Source organism: Haematobia irritans, chromosome 4 (genome assembly GCF_050003625.1).
Source record: "Haematobia irritans isolate KBUSLIRL chromosome 4, ASM5000362v1, whole genome shotgun sequence".
NCBI classification, from domain to species: Eukaryota; Metazoa; Arthropoda; class Insecta; order Diptera; family Muscidae; genus Haematobia; species Haematobia irritans.
This window is the reverse complement of record NC_134400.1, coordinates 41,487,594-41,500,504: the sequence shown is the minus strand read 5'-3', so window position 1 is coordinate 41,500,504 and position 12,911 is coordinate 41,487,594. Positions and strand designations below refer to the sequence as shown.

Genomic DNA, 12,911 nt, shown 5'->3' with positions numbered 1-12,911 from the left:
GTATTGTTAACTGTGCCAAATTTGTTTGAACTCGGTTCAGATTTAGATATAGCTCCCATATATATATTTCGTCCGATTTGCACAAAAGCCATAGTTGAAGCATGATGTGCTTCAAATCTTGTAAATATACGCCAGAGTTGAGTAGAATGTTTCATATTTTAGACCCATTTTCAATGGGAGTTTACTTCAGTTGACTCGATAGTTTCCACAGAGAATATATTTAATATGCTTTTTGATCTAATTGGTTCAGACTTCGTAGTCATATTTCACACTGTAATACCACACTTTCCTTTATCTCGAATACGTATTTCTCGCTCGATAAATCGTAAATATTATTTCGTACAATTGCATTAAAATTGCGCTAGCTTTATATATTCCATGTTTTGTAACTAACATTGTGTTTCATCCCAGGTTGTTAGCCGATTTAAATTTTAATTCTAGAGATTTTATAGAAGTACAAAAAATTTTCTCCATATTGTATATAAATTATATAAATATTTCTAATAAAAACCTTCATAATAACTCCCAATAAATTTGAAGGAGCTGAAATGGTAACACAAATGTTTGGTCTACATAGTGGTGAAGGGTATAATATAGTCGGCCCCGCCCGACTTTAGACTTTACTTGTTTTTATTTAGTTTATCCCCATCGTATGGCATTCCTCAACTCATAAAAACAACAACAAGGATCAATTTCATAAAATTGCATTTCATATAAAGCAATTTGAATATCAACAAGTATATACGGCCGTAAGTTCGGCCAGGCCGAATCTTATGTACCCTCCACCATGGATTGCGTAGGAACTTCTACTAAAGGCTGTCATCCACAATCGAATTACTTGGGTTGCGATAACACTTGCCGATGGCAAGGTATCGTAAAACTTTTTAACACTGTCTTCTAAATTGTAAGTTAGTCCATAAGGGGTATATATTAAACCAAAAAAAAAAGGCCGATTAAATACGTATATAATTCAGTTTGACAAAATTTTCTATAGAAATAAAATTTTGACAAAATTTTCTATAGAAATAAAAACTTGACAAAATGTTCTATAGAAATAAAATGTTGACAAAATTTTCTATGGAAGTAAAATGTTGACAAAATTTTCTATAGCAATAAAATTTTGACAAAATTTTCTATAGAAATAAAATGTTGACAAAATTTTCTATAGAAATAAAATGTTGACAAAATGTTCTATAGAAATAAAATGTTGACAAAATTGTCTATAAAAATAAAATGTTGAAAAAATTTTCTACAGAAATAAATTTTTTACAAAATTTTCTATAGAAATAAAATTTTGACAAAATTTTCTATGGAAATAAAATGCTGACAAACATTGCTATAGAAATAAACTTTTTACAAAACTTTCTATAGAAATGAAATTTTGACAAAACTTTCTATAGTAATAAAATTTGACAATTTTTACATGGCTGTTAGAGGCCATATACTATTGAAATGTACCAAATTTCAACCGCATCGGATGACTTTTGCTCCTCCAAGAGGCTCCGGAGGTCAAATCTGGGGATCGGTTTATATGGGAGCTATATATAATTATGGACCGATATGGACCAATTTTTGCATGGTTGTTAGAGACCATATACTAACACCACGTACTAAATTTCAATTGGATCGGATGAATTTTGCTCATTCAAGAGGCTCCAGAGTTCAAATCTGGGGATCGGTTTATGTGGGAGCTATATATAATTATGGACCGATATGGACCAATTTTTGCATGCTTGTTAGAGACCGTATACTAACATCAGGTACCCAATTTCAAACGGATCGGATGAATTTTGCCCCTCCAAGAGGCTCCGGAGGTCAAATCTGGGGATCGGTTTATATGGGAGCTATATATAATTATGGACCGATATGGACCAGTTTTTGCATGGTTGTTAGAGACCATATACTTATACCACGTACCAAATTTCAATCGGGTAGGATGAAGTTTGCTCCTCCAAGAGGCTCCGGAGGTCAAATCTGGGGATCGGTTTATATGGGAGCTATATATATTTATGGACCGATATGGACCAGTTTTTGCATGGTTGTTAGAGACCATATACTTATACCACGTACCAAATTTCAATCGGGTAGGATGAAGTTTGCTCCTCCAAGAGGCTCCGGAGGTCAAATCTGGGGATCGGTTTATATGGGAGCTATATATATTTATGGACCGATATGGACCAATTTTTGCATGGTTGTTAGAGACCGTATACTAACATCAGGTACCAAATTTCAACCGGATCGGATGAATTTTGCCCCTCCAAGAGGCTCCGGAGGTCAAATCTGGGGATCGGTTTATATGGGGGCTATATATAATTATGGACCGATATGGACCAATTTTTGCATGGTTGTTAAAAACCGTATACTTAGACCACGTACCAAATTTCAACCGGATCGGATGAATTTTGCTGCTCCGGAAGGCTCCGCAAGCCAAATTTGGGGATCGGTTTATATGGGGGCTATACGTAAACGTGGACCGATATGGCCCATTTTCAATACCATCCGACCTACATCAATAACAACCACTTGTGCCAAGTTTCAAGTCGATAGCTAGTTTCGTTCGGAAGTTAGCGTGATTCCCACAGACGGACGGACAGCCGGACAGACGGACAGACGGACGGACGGACGGACATGCTTAGATCGACTCAGAATTTCACCACGACCCAGAATATATATACTTTATGGGGTCTTAGAGCAATATTTCGATGTGTTACAAACGGAATGACAAAGTTAATATACCCCCATCCTATGGTGGAGGGTATAAAAATAGACTAACATTTCCATGAACATAAAGATACAAAAAATGGTTCTTTGATGTATTATAAATAAATTTTTTATAATGTTATGTTAACTTGCAAACCTCATTTCTAAAGACCAAAATCAGCCTTTGGCTTGCTGAAAATTTTATTTCTATAGAGAATTTTGTCAACATTTTATTTCTATATAATTTTTTTTTTAAATTTTGTCAAAATTTCATTACTACAGAACATTTTGTTATATTTTTGTTTTCTGTTAACATTTTATTTCTATAGAAAATTTTTTTCTATAACAATTTTTTTCAAAATTTAATTTCTACAGCAAATTTTGTCAAAATTTTATTTTGGAAATTTTGTCAAAATTTTTTAGAAAATTTTGTCAAAATTTTGTTTCTTGTTAAAATTTTATCAAAATTTTGTTTCTATAGGAAATTTTGTCAAAAATTTTATTTCTGTAAGAAATTTTCTGAAAATTTTATTTCTATAGAAAATTTTGTCAAAAATTTTATTTCTGTAAGAAATTTTCTGAAAATTTTATTTCTATAGAAAATTTTGTCAAAATTTTATTTCTATAAGACATTTTCTGAAAATTTTATTTCTATAGAAAATTTTGTCAAATTTTTATTGCTATAGAAAATTTTATCAAAATTTTATTTCTATAGAAAATTTTGTCATCATTTGAGTTCTATAGAATTTTTATACCCTCCACCATAGGATGGGGGTATATTAACTTTGTCATTCCGTTTGTAACACATCGAAATATTGCTCTAAGACCCCATAAAGTATATATATTCTGGGTCGTGGTGAAATTCTGAGTCGATCTAAGCATGTCCGTCCGTCCGTCCGTCTGTCCGTCTGTCCGTCTGTCCGGCTGTCCGTCCGTCTGTGGAAATCACGCTAACTTCCGAACGAAACTAGCTATCGACTTGAAACTTGGCACAAGTGGTTGTTATTGATGTAGGTCGGATGGTATTGAAAATGGGCCATATCGGTCCACGTTTACGTATAGCCCCCATATAAACCGATCCCCAAATTTGGCTTGCGGAGCCTTCCGGAGCAGCAAAATTCATCCGATCCGGTTGAAATTTGGTACGTGGTCTAAGTATACGGTTTTTAACAACCATGCAAAAATTGGTCCATATCGGTCCATAATTATATATAGCCCCCATATAAACCGATCCCCAGATTTGACCTCCGGAGCCTCTTGGAGGGGCAAAATTCATCCGATCCGGTTGAAATTTGGTACCTGATGTTAGTATACGGTCTCTAACAACCATGCAAAAATTGGTCCATATCGGTCCATAAATATATATAGCTCCCATATAAACCGATCCCCAGATTTGACCTCCGGAGCCTCTTGGAGGAGCAAACTTCATCCTACCCGATTGAAATTTGGTACGTGGTATAAGTATATGGTCTCTAACAACCATGCAAAAACTGGTCCATATCGGTCCATAATTATATATAGCTCCCATATAAACCGATCCCCAGATTTGACCTCCGGAGCCTCTTGGAGGGGCAAAATTCATCCGATCCGTTTGAAATTGGGTACCTGATGTTAGTATACGGTCTCTAACAAGCATGCAAAAATTGGTCCATATCGGTCCATAATTATATATAGCTCCCACATAAACCGATCCCCAGATTTGAACTCTGGAGCCTCTTGAATGAGCAAAATTCATCCGATCCAATTGAAATTTAGTACGTGGTGTTAGTATATGGTCTCTAACAACCATGCAAAAATTGGTCCATATCGGTCCATAATTATATATAGCTCTCATATAAACCGATCCCCAGATTTGACCTCCGGAGCCTCTTGGAGGAGCAAAAGTCATCCGATGCGGTTGAAATTTGGTACATTTCAATAGTATATGGCCTCTAACAGCCATGTAAAAATTGTCAAATTTTATTACTATAGAAAGTTTTGTCAAAATTTCATTTCTATAGAAAGTTTTGTAAAAAGTTTATTTCTATAGCAATGTTTGTCAACATTTTATTTCCATAGAAAATTTTGTCAAAATTTTATTTCTATAGAAAATTTTGTAAAAAATTTATTTCTGTAGAAAATTTTTTCAACATTTTATTTTTATAGACAATTTTGTCAACATTTTATTTCTATAGACAATTTTGTCAACATTTTATTTCTATAGAAAATTTTGTCAACATTTTATTTCTATAGAAAATTTTGTCAAAATTTTATTGCTATAGAAAATTTTGTCAACATTTTACTTCCATAGAAAATTTTGTCAACATTTTATTTCTATAGAACATTTTGTCAAGTTTTTATTTCTATAGAAAATTTTGTCAAAATTTTATTTCTATAGAAAATTTTGTCAAACTGAATTATATACGTATTTAATCGGCCTTTTTTTTTTTGGTTTAATATATACCCCTTATGGACTAACTTACAATTTAGAAGACAGTGTTAAAAAGTTTTACGATACCTTGCCATCGGCAAGTGTTATCGCAACCCAAGTAATTCGATTGTGGATGACAGCCTTTAGTAGAAGTTCCTACGCAATCCATGGTGGAGGGTACATAAGATTCGGCCTGGCCGAACTTACGGCCGTATATACTTGTTTTTTGTTAAATTTTATTTCTATAGAAAATTTTGTCAAAATTTTATTTCTAGTGAAAGTTTTAACAAAATATTATTTCTATAGAAAATTTCGTCCACATTTTTTTCTTTAGAAAAATTTGTTAAAATTTTATTTCTACAGAAATTGTCAAAATTTTATTTCTATAGAAAATTTTGTCAAAATATTATTTCTATAGAAAATTTTGTCAACATTTTATTACTGTATTTTTTGAAAATTTTATTTCTTTAGATTTTTTTTCAAAATTTTATTTCTATATAAATTTTTTTTCGAAATTTTATTTCAGTAGAAAATTTTCTCAAAATTTTATTTCTATAGGGAATTTTGTGCAACTTTTATTTTTACACATTTTCCTGTCTCATTTCCTCATCAAACACTTAGCGATGGTTATATTTTGATAGTTTTTTTTTATCGTTGAGAGTATATCATAGTCATCTGTGGTCCATCATCATATTTCCCACTTTCCATCATTAGCACTCTCTTGTAAAAGAAGAAGCCTCTTAAACTCCACACTAACTGGCATTAAGAATTTTTAAGTGCACCTGCGTTGTGACACAAAATTATGGTCGAATGGATGGCTGGAAGTTAGTGGTGCGATGGTGGGGTTGGCTAATAAGGCTTATTGGTGTTAAGATTATGATACCGACTGAACAACGAAAACTTTTGCGGTTGACTTTGTGGTTAACGAGTGTGATGATGTTGCAAAGAGTTTATATTTTTGAACAAAGTGACTCATTAGTAATTTAGCGAAAATTACAAAATAGTGAGCAATAGACTTAACCCCTTGACATTAATTTAACGCTGTTAGGACATCTTCAGATTTTTTCCTTTTCAGACCCACGACGAAAAGTCTCCAAAATTCGATCTCAACAATCATTCACCCATGCTGTCCTCTGACTTCATTGACCTTACACATTTTTTGAATTTATTACTTTATTGTAACATTGTGTTCTTTTTTCATGTCACGCATCATTTTTCCATTAATATGATATTCCCGGAAATGTTCGAAGCTTTAGCTATTTGTTACCTTGGAGTTAAGTAGCAAAATAATTCGACGATAAATAAATATCCAGATAGCAATTACAATTTTAAAGTCATTATTTCATTTTCATTTTTCTCTTCAATTGCGAATTTTACCGTATGTCTCAATGAACCATCATAGGCTCTTCTTAGTTAACTGATGAAGTATCGACATTCCATCCTCCTCCTTTGATATTAAGTGCTTAAGGAAACTTAAGACGATTACAAGCTGAGTAGGTGGATAGTCGCAAAAAAAACCAGCGTAGCGAATTATTGGACAATGCCTGAAAATAAAGTGGAGGTCATCGATGATATTAAATGAATAACAATGGTAAAAAGGAAGACCAAAAACATTTTTTCTATAGAAATAACATTTTGAAAAAATTTTCTATTTAAACAAAATTTTGACAAAATTTTTTATAACATAAAATTTTGACAAAATTTTCTATAGGATAAAATTTTGAAAAAAAATTTCTGTAAGATAAAATTTTGACAAAATTTTTTGTAGTAATAAAATTTTGCCACAATTTTCTACAGAAATAAAATTTTGACAAAATTGTCTATAGAAATAATATTTTGACAAAATTTTCTATAGAAATAAAATTTTGACAAAATTTTCTTTAGTAATAAAAATAAAATTTTGACAAAATTTTCTGTAGAAATAAAATTTTGAAAAAATTCTGTATAGAAATAACATTTTTACAAAATATTCTATGAAAATAAAATTCTAACAAAATTTCCTATAGAAATAAAATTTTGACAACATTTTCTATGGAAATAAAATTTTGAAAAAATTTTCTTTGGAAATAAAATTTTGACAAAATTTTCTGTAGAAATAAAATTTCAACAAAATGTTCTAGAGAAAAAAAATTTACAAAAATTTCTATAGAAATAAAATTTTTACAACATTTTCTATAGAAATAAAATTTTGGTAAAATTTTCTATAGAAATAAAATTTTGGCAAAATTTTCTATGGAAATAAAATTTACAAAAATTTCTATAGAAATAATTTTGACAAAATTTTGTCAAACTTTTATCTTACATAAATAATTTTGAAATAATTTTGACAAAATTTTCTGTAGTAATAAAATTTTGACAACATTTTCTCTAGAAATGTAATTTTGACAAAATTTCTTATAGAAATAAAATTTTGACAATATTTTCTATAGAAATAAAATTTTGAGAAAAATTTCTATAGAAGTAAAATGTTGACAAAATTTTCTATTGAAAAAGTTTTGACAAAATTTTCTGTATTAATAAAATTTTGACAAAATTTTCTATAGAAATAAAATTTTGACAAAATTTTCTATAGAAATAAAATTTTGACAAAATTTTAGACGTTCCTTACTTATTTTACATTAATTTTTTTTTTTAATTTTTATATTATATATATTTTTTTAATTTTATTTTTATTTGTTTAGTTTCAATGAATTTATAAAAAATACCATTAGGTCGAATTTATATTTCCACAACTCCACAATCTTTAACATAAATGTCACTGCTAGTGGTTCCAGTTTTTGTGCCATACAATTGAATACAATCGAATTCTTTAAGACTTTTGATAATACGACCAAATCCCACACGGTTTCCATTCAGAACTCTCAAAGGCCTAAAACTTATGGCAAAAGTCAGAAAGTCTGTAAGATAAAAGGTTGACAAAATTTTCTATAAGATAAAATGTTGAAAAATTTTCTGTAGTAATAAAATTTTGACAACGTTTTCTATAGAAATATAATTTTCACAAAATTTCCTATAGAAATAAAATTTTTACAACATTTTCTATAGAAATAAAATTTTGAGAAAAATTTCTATAGAAATAAAATTTTGGCAAAATTTTCTATAGAAATAAAATTTTGAGAAAAATTTTCTATAGAAATAAAATTTTGAGAAAAATTTTCTATAGAAATAAAATTTTGACAAAATTTTCTATAGAAATAAAATTTTGACAAAATTTTCTATAGAAATAAAATTTTGACAAAATTTTCTATAGAAATACAATTTTGACAAAATTTTCTATAGAAATAAAATTTTGGCAAAATTTTCTATAGAAATAAAATTTTGACAAAATTTTCTATAGAAATACAATTTTGACAAAATTTTCTATAGAAATAAAATTTTGACAAAATTTTCTATAGAAATAAAATTTTGACAAAATTTTCTATAGAAATAAAATTTTGACAAAATTTTCTATAGAAATAAAATTTTGACAAAATTTTCTATAGAAATAAAATGTTGACAAAATTTTCTAAAGAAATAAAATTTTAACAAAATTTTTTATAGAAATAAAATTTTGACAAAATTTTAGACGTTCCTTACCTATTTTACATTAAAAACATTTTTTTTTAATTTTTTTATTTTTTTAGTTTCAATGAATTTATAAAAAATACCATTAGGTCGAATTTATATTTCCACAACTCCACAATCTTTAACATAAATGTCCCTGCTAGTGGTTCCAGTTTTTGTGCCATACAATTGAATACAATCGAATTCTTTAAGACCTCTGATAATACGACCAAATCCCACACGGTTTCCATTTAGAACTCTCAAAGGCCTAAAACTTATGGCAAAGGGCAGAAAGTCTATGGTCTGGCTCTTTATGTTATCCAAAGAAAATGATAACACCCCAGAATATTTACCATGATCTATGGCACGTTTATCATATTCAAGATTCTTATGTATTATGGATGTGGCACCAATATTCAGATGGCCCTCAATCCAGAGAGAAGGATATATGCGGAAAAATTTTATTTTTTCGCTTTGGTGATGGTGACATAGGCGCATAAATTCCAGAATCACAAAAGGGGCTGCCTCTGTAGACAGTTCCACAATTATACGTCCCAAAGGTCGTATATCCTTGACAACTAAATCAAACCATATGTGAGGCCTTAGGAAAAGTCCCAGATGTTTTTTAGAAAATTTTTCCAAATTTAATGAGGAATATTTCTGCAGCAAATTCAACGAGGATATTTTTAATTTGCGAATTTTTCTTTTCGTCTCTCTCTTTGTTTGCCATGTATCCAATTCTGTAGTAACACAAAGAATTCTTTTACCCAATATCATATTGGCAGCTTCAATTTTTTCCAATTCTTTTATTCGTTTTGGTATTGAGGAGGGCGCTGCATCGGTTTCTTTTGTGCGAAAGCAATCGGTCGTACCTGGTATACGAAAAATTTCATTCATACGAACCAAAAGCTCAGCATTGGCTCGATTTCTTTCGATGAGGGTATGGACATCACTTTTTAATTTCGAAAATTGTGAAAACATTCCAATGTGTACAATGGGAGGTTTGGTGTCAACGATTGCCTTTGCCTCCTTAATGCGTTTGTGATGTTGTTCGAGGGCATGTTTTCGTAGATTTTCGGTATTTGTCATGGTTTTGGATTTTTGAATGAAAGTAATCAGAACAGCAAGAATTTTTATTTTTTTTTTTTTAAACAAAATTTACACAGAAATTATTATATTTGCAGTGATATAACGATTGTATTGAAAATTTTCTAGAGTTACCTACTTAACGATAGCAAAATAGGTAAATTGGGCTGTATTTTTTCCATAGAAAATTTTAACAAAAAAATTCTTTCTATAGAAAATTTTAACAAAAAAATTATTTCTATTAAAAATGTTAGCAAAAATTGTATTTCTTTAGAAAATTTTGTCAAAATTTTATTTCTATAGACAACTTAGTCAAAATTTTATTTCTATACAAAATTTTGTCAAACTTTTATTTCTATAGAAAATTTTGCCAAAATTTTATCAAAATTTTATTCTTATAGAAAATTTTGAAAATTTTATTTCTATAGAAAATTTTGTCAACATTTTATTTCTATAGAAAATTTAAACAAAAATATTATGTCTATAGAAAATTTGAACAAAAATTTTATTTCTATTGAAAATTTTAACAAAAATGTTATTTCTATTAAAAATGTTAACAAAAATTGTATTTCTTTAGAAAATTTTGTCAAAATTTTATTTCTATACAAAATTTTGTCAAACTTTTATTTCTATAGAAAATTTTGTCAAAATTTTATCAAAATTTTATTCTTATAGAAAATTTTGTTCACATTTTATTTCGGTAGAAAATTTTTTCAATATTTTTATTCTATAGAAAATCTTGTAAAAATGGTATCTCTAGTGAAAATTTTTATCAAAATTTTATTTCTATAGAAATTTTGTAAAAATTTTATCTTATAGAAATTTTGTAAAAATTTTATCTATTAGAAAATTTTCCAAAATTTTATTTCTATAGAAAATCTGGTAAAAATATTATTTCTAGTGAAAAATTTTATCAAAATTTTATTTCTATAGAAATTTTGTTAAAATTTCTAGTGAACATTTTATCAAAATGTTATTTCTATAGAAATTCTTTTCAAAATTTTATTTCTATAGAAAATTTTGTCAGAAGTTTATTTCTAGTGAAAATTTTATAATTTTATAATAATTTAATAATTTTAATTCTATAGAAAATGTTGTCCACATTTTATTTCTATAGACAAATTTTTTAAAATTTTATTTCTATAGAAAATTTTGTCAACATTTCATTTCTATAAAACATTTTGTCAAAATTTTATTTCTATAGAAAATTTTGTCAACATTTTATTTCTATAGACAATTTTGTCAACATTTTATTTCTATAGAAAATTTTAACAAACATTTTATTTCTATTGAAAATTTTAACAAAAATTTTATTACTATAGAAAATTTTGTCAAAATTTTATATCTATAGAAAATTTTAACAAAAATTTTATTTCTATTGAAAATTTTAACAAAAATTTTATTCCTATAGAAAATTTTGTCAAAATTTTATTTCTATAGAAACTTTTCTTAAAGTTCTATTTCTACAGAAAATTTCGTCAAAATTTTGTTTCCATAGAAAATCTTGTCAAAATTTTATTTCTATAGAAAATTTGGTCAAAATTTCATTTCTATAAAAAATTTTGTCAAAATTTTATTTCTATAGAAAATGTTGTCAACATTTTATTTCTATAGAAAATTTTAGCCAAAAAATTATTTCTATAGAAAATTTTAACATAAATTTTATTTCTATTGAAAATTTAACAAAAATTTTTTTTCTATAGAAAATTTTGTCAAAATTTTATTTCTATAGACAACTTAGTCAAAATTTTATTTCTATAGAAAATTTTGTCAAAATTTAATTTCTATAGAAACTTTTCTTTTTGTTAAAATTTTATTTCCATAGAAAATCTTGCAAAATTTTATTTCTTTAGAAAATTTGGTCAAAATTTCATTTCTATAAAAAATTTTGTCAAAATTTTATTTCTATTGAAAATTTTAACAAAAATGTTATTTCTATTGAAAAATTTAACAAAGATTTTTTTACTATAGAAAATTTTGTCAAAATTTTATTTCTATAGACAACTTAGTCAAAATCTTATTTTTGTCAAAATTTTATTTCTATAGAAACTTTTCTCAAAGTTCTATTTCTACAGAAAATTTTGTCAAAATTTTGCTTCCATAGAAAATCTTGTCAAAATTTTATTTCTATAGAAAATTTGGTCTAAATTTCCTTTCTATATAAAATTTTGTCAAAATTTCATTTCTATAGAAAATTTTGTCAAAATGTTGTTTCCATAGAAAATTTTGTCAAAATTTTATTTCTATAGAAAATTTTGTCAAAATTTGATTTCTATAGAAAATGTTTAAAAAATTTATTTCTATAGAAAATTTTGTCAAACTTTCCTTTTCTCTAGAAAATTTTGCTAAAATTTTATTTCTATAGAAAATTTAATAAAAAATTATTTCAATAGATAATTTAGTCAAAACATCAAGAATTCTACCAATCTACTAAACAGTAAAAAATATACGATTTTTGCTTATTGAAGGTACCAATGAGTACATATAATGGAGTCTCCTTTTTTACATTCTCCCTTTTGAAAACCCAGCATAACAACGTAAAAAACCCCTCCTTCATCATCAGTTGCAGACATTCTGCGCTTATTATTGCTCCAGATATGCAACGTTTACTCAAAAGTACTACAAATTAATTGGGTTTTGCTTGAACCCAAGTCGCCACAACTGCAGTCCCGTAGTCCCAAAAGGGGAGTCGTTGACTTCCGTAAGCATGGCTGCATTGAAAATGTCGCTACTTAACAAATTATTTGCTTCTCGTGAATGGAAATTGGATTTCTTTGGCTCTTTTGATTGAGGATAGTGTAAATTTACATTTATTTCCTGCATTTGCGAACGCTTTTGCCTTTGCCATCTCTCCTTTGGGGGCTCTCCCTCACTCTCTCTCTCTCTCTCTCTCTCTCTCTCTCTTTCCGTGTCTACCGCATTCTTGATAAATGGGTTAATGGGAAAATTTTTCCCATTTGCTAGTTTAGTTTTCGCTTTGTTGGTTTGGTTTGGCCAAAACTAAATAATAGAAAAGTTTTATTGGTGATGGTGAATTTCATAATTCACCTACATTTCGTTTAGGGGGGAAAGGAAGATCCGCGAAGTGAATCCATATTTTTCGGTTTGTTTGTTTTTTTGTTTGTTTTGTTTTTGGTCGTATTGCTATAGCAGCCATTGTTCGGAGTTTTGA

At 28.0% G+C, this 12,911-nt stretch overlaps 1 protein-coding gene across 2 annotated transcripts; it reads right to left on the bottom strand.

Moving 5' to 3' along the window:
* Positions 1-6,059: 6,059 nt before the first annotated feature.
* LOC142236434 (uncharacterized) lies at positions 6,060-9,840 on the bottom strand. 2 transcript variants are annotated; one of them, XM_075307666.1, is made up of 3 exons: positions 8,687-9,840; positions 7,816-8,007; positions 6,060-6,654 (listed from the first exon to the last, which is right to left on the bottom strand). In XM_075307666.1, the coding sequence occupies exon 1, from the start codon at positions 9,740-9,742 to the stop codon at positions 8,771-8,773; it is 972 nt and encodes a 323-aa protein (XP_075163781.1). In that variant the 5' UTR covers positions 9,743-9,840; the 3' UTR covers positions 6,060-6,654; positions 7,816-8,007; positions 8,687-8,770. The 2 variants fall into 2 exon arrangements, with proteins under 2 accessions (XP_075163781.1, XP_075163782.1); XM_075307667.1 differs by having other exon boundaries at positions 8,758-9,840.
* Positions 9,841-12,911: the final 3,071 nt, after the last annotated feature.

Excerpts from the sequence above, each read along its gene's own strand:
- LOC142236434 (XM_075307666.1), bottom strand. The coding sequence starts at position 9,742 with ATGACAAATACCGAAAATCTACGAAAACATGCCCTCGAACAACATCAC.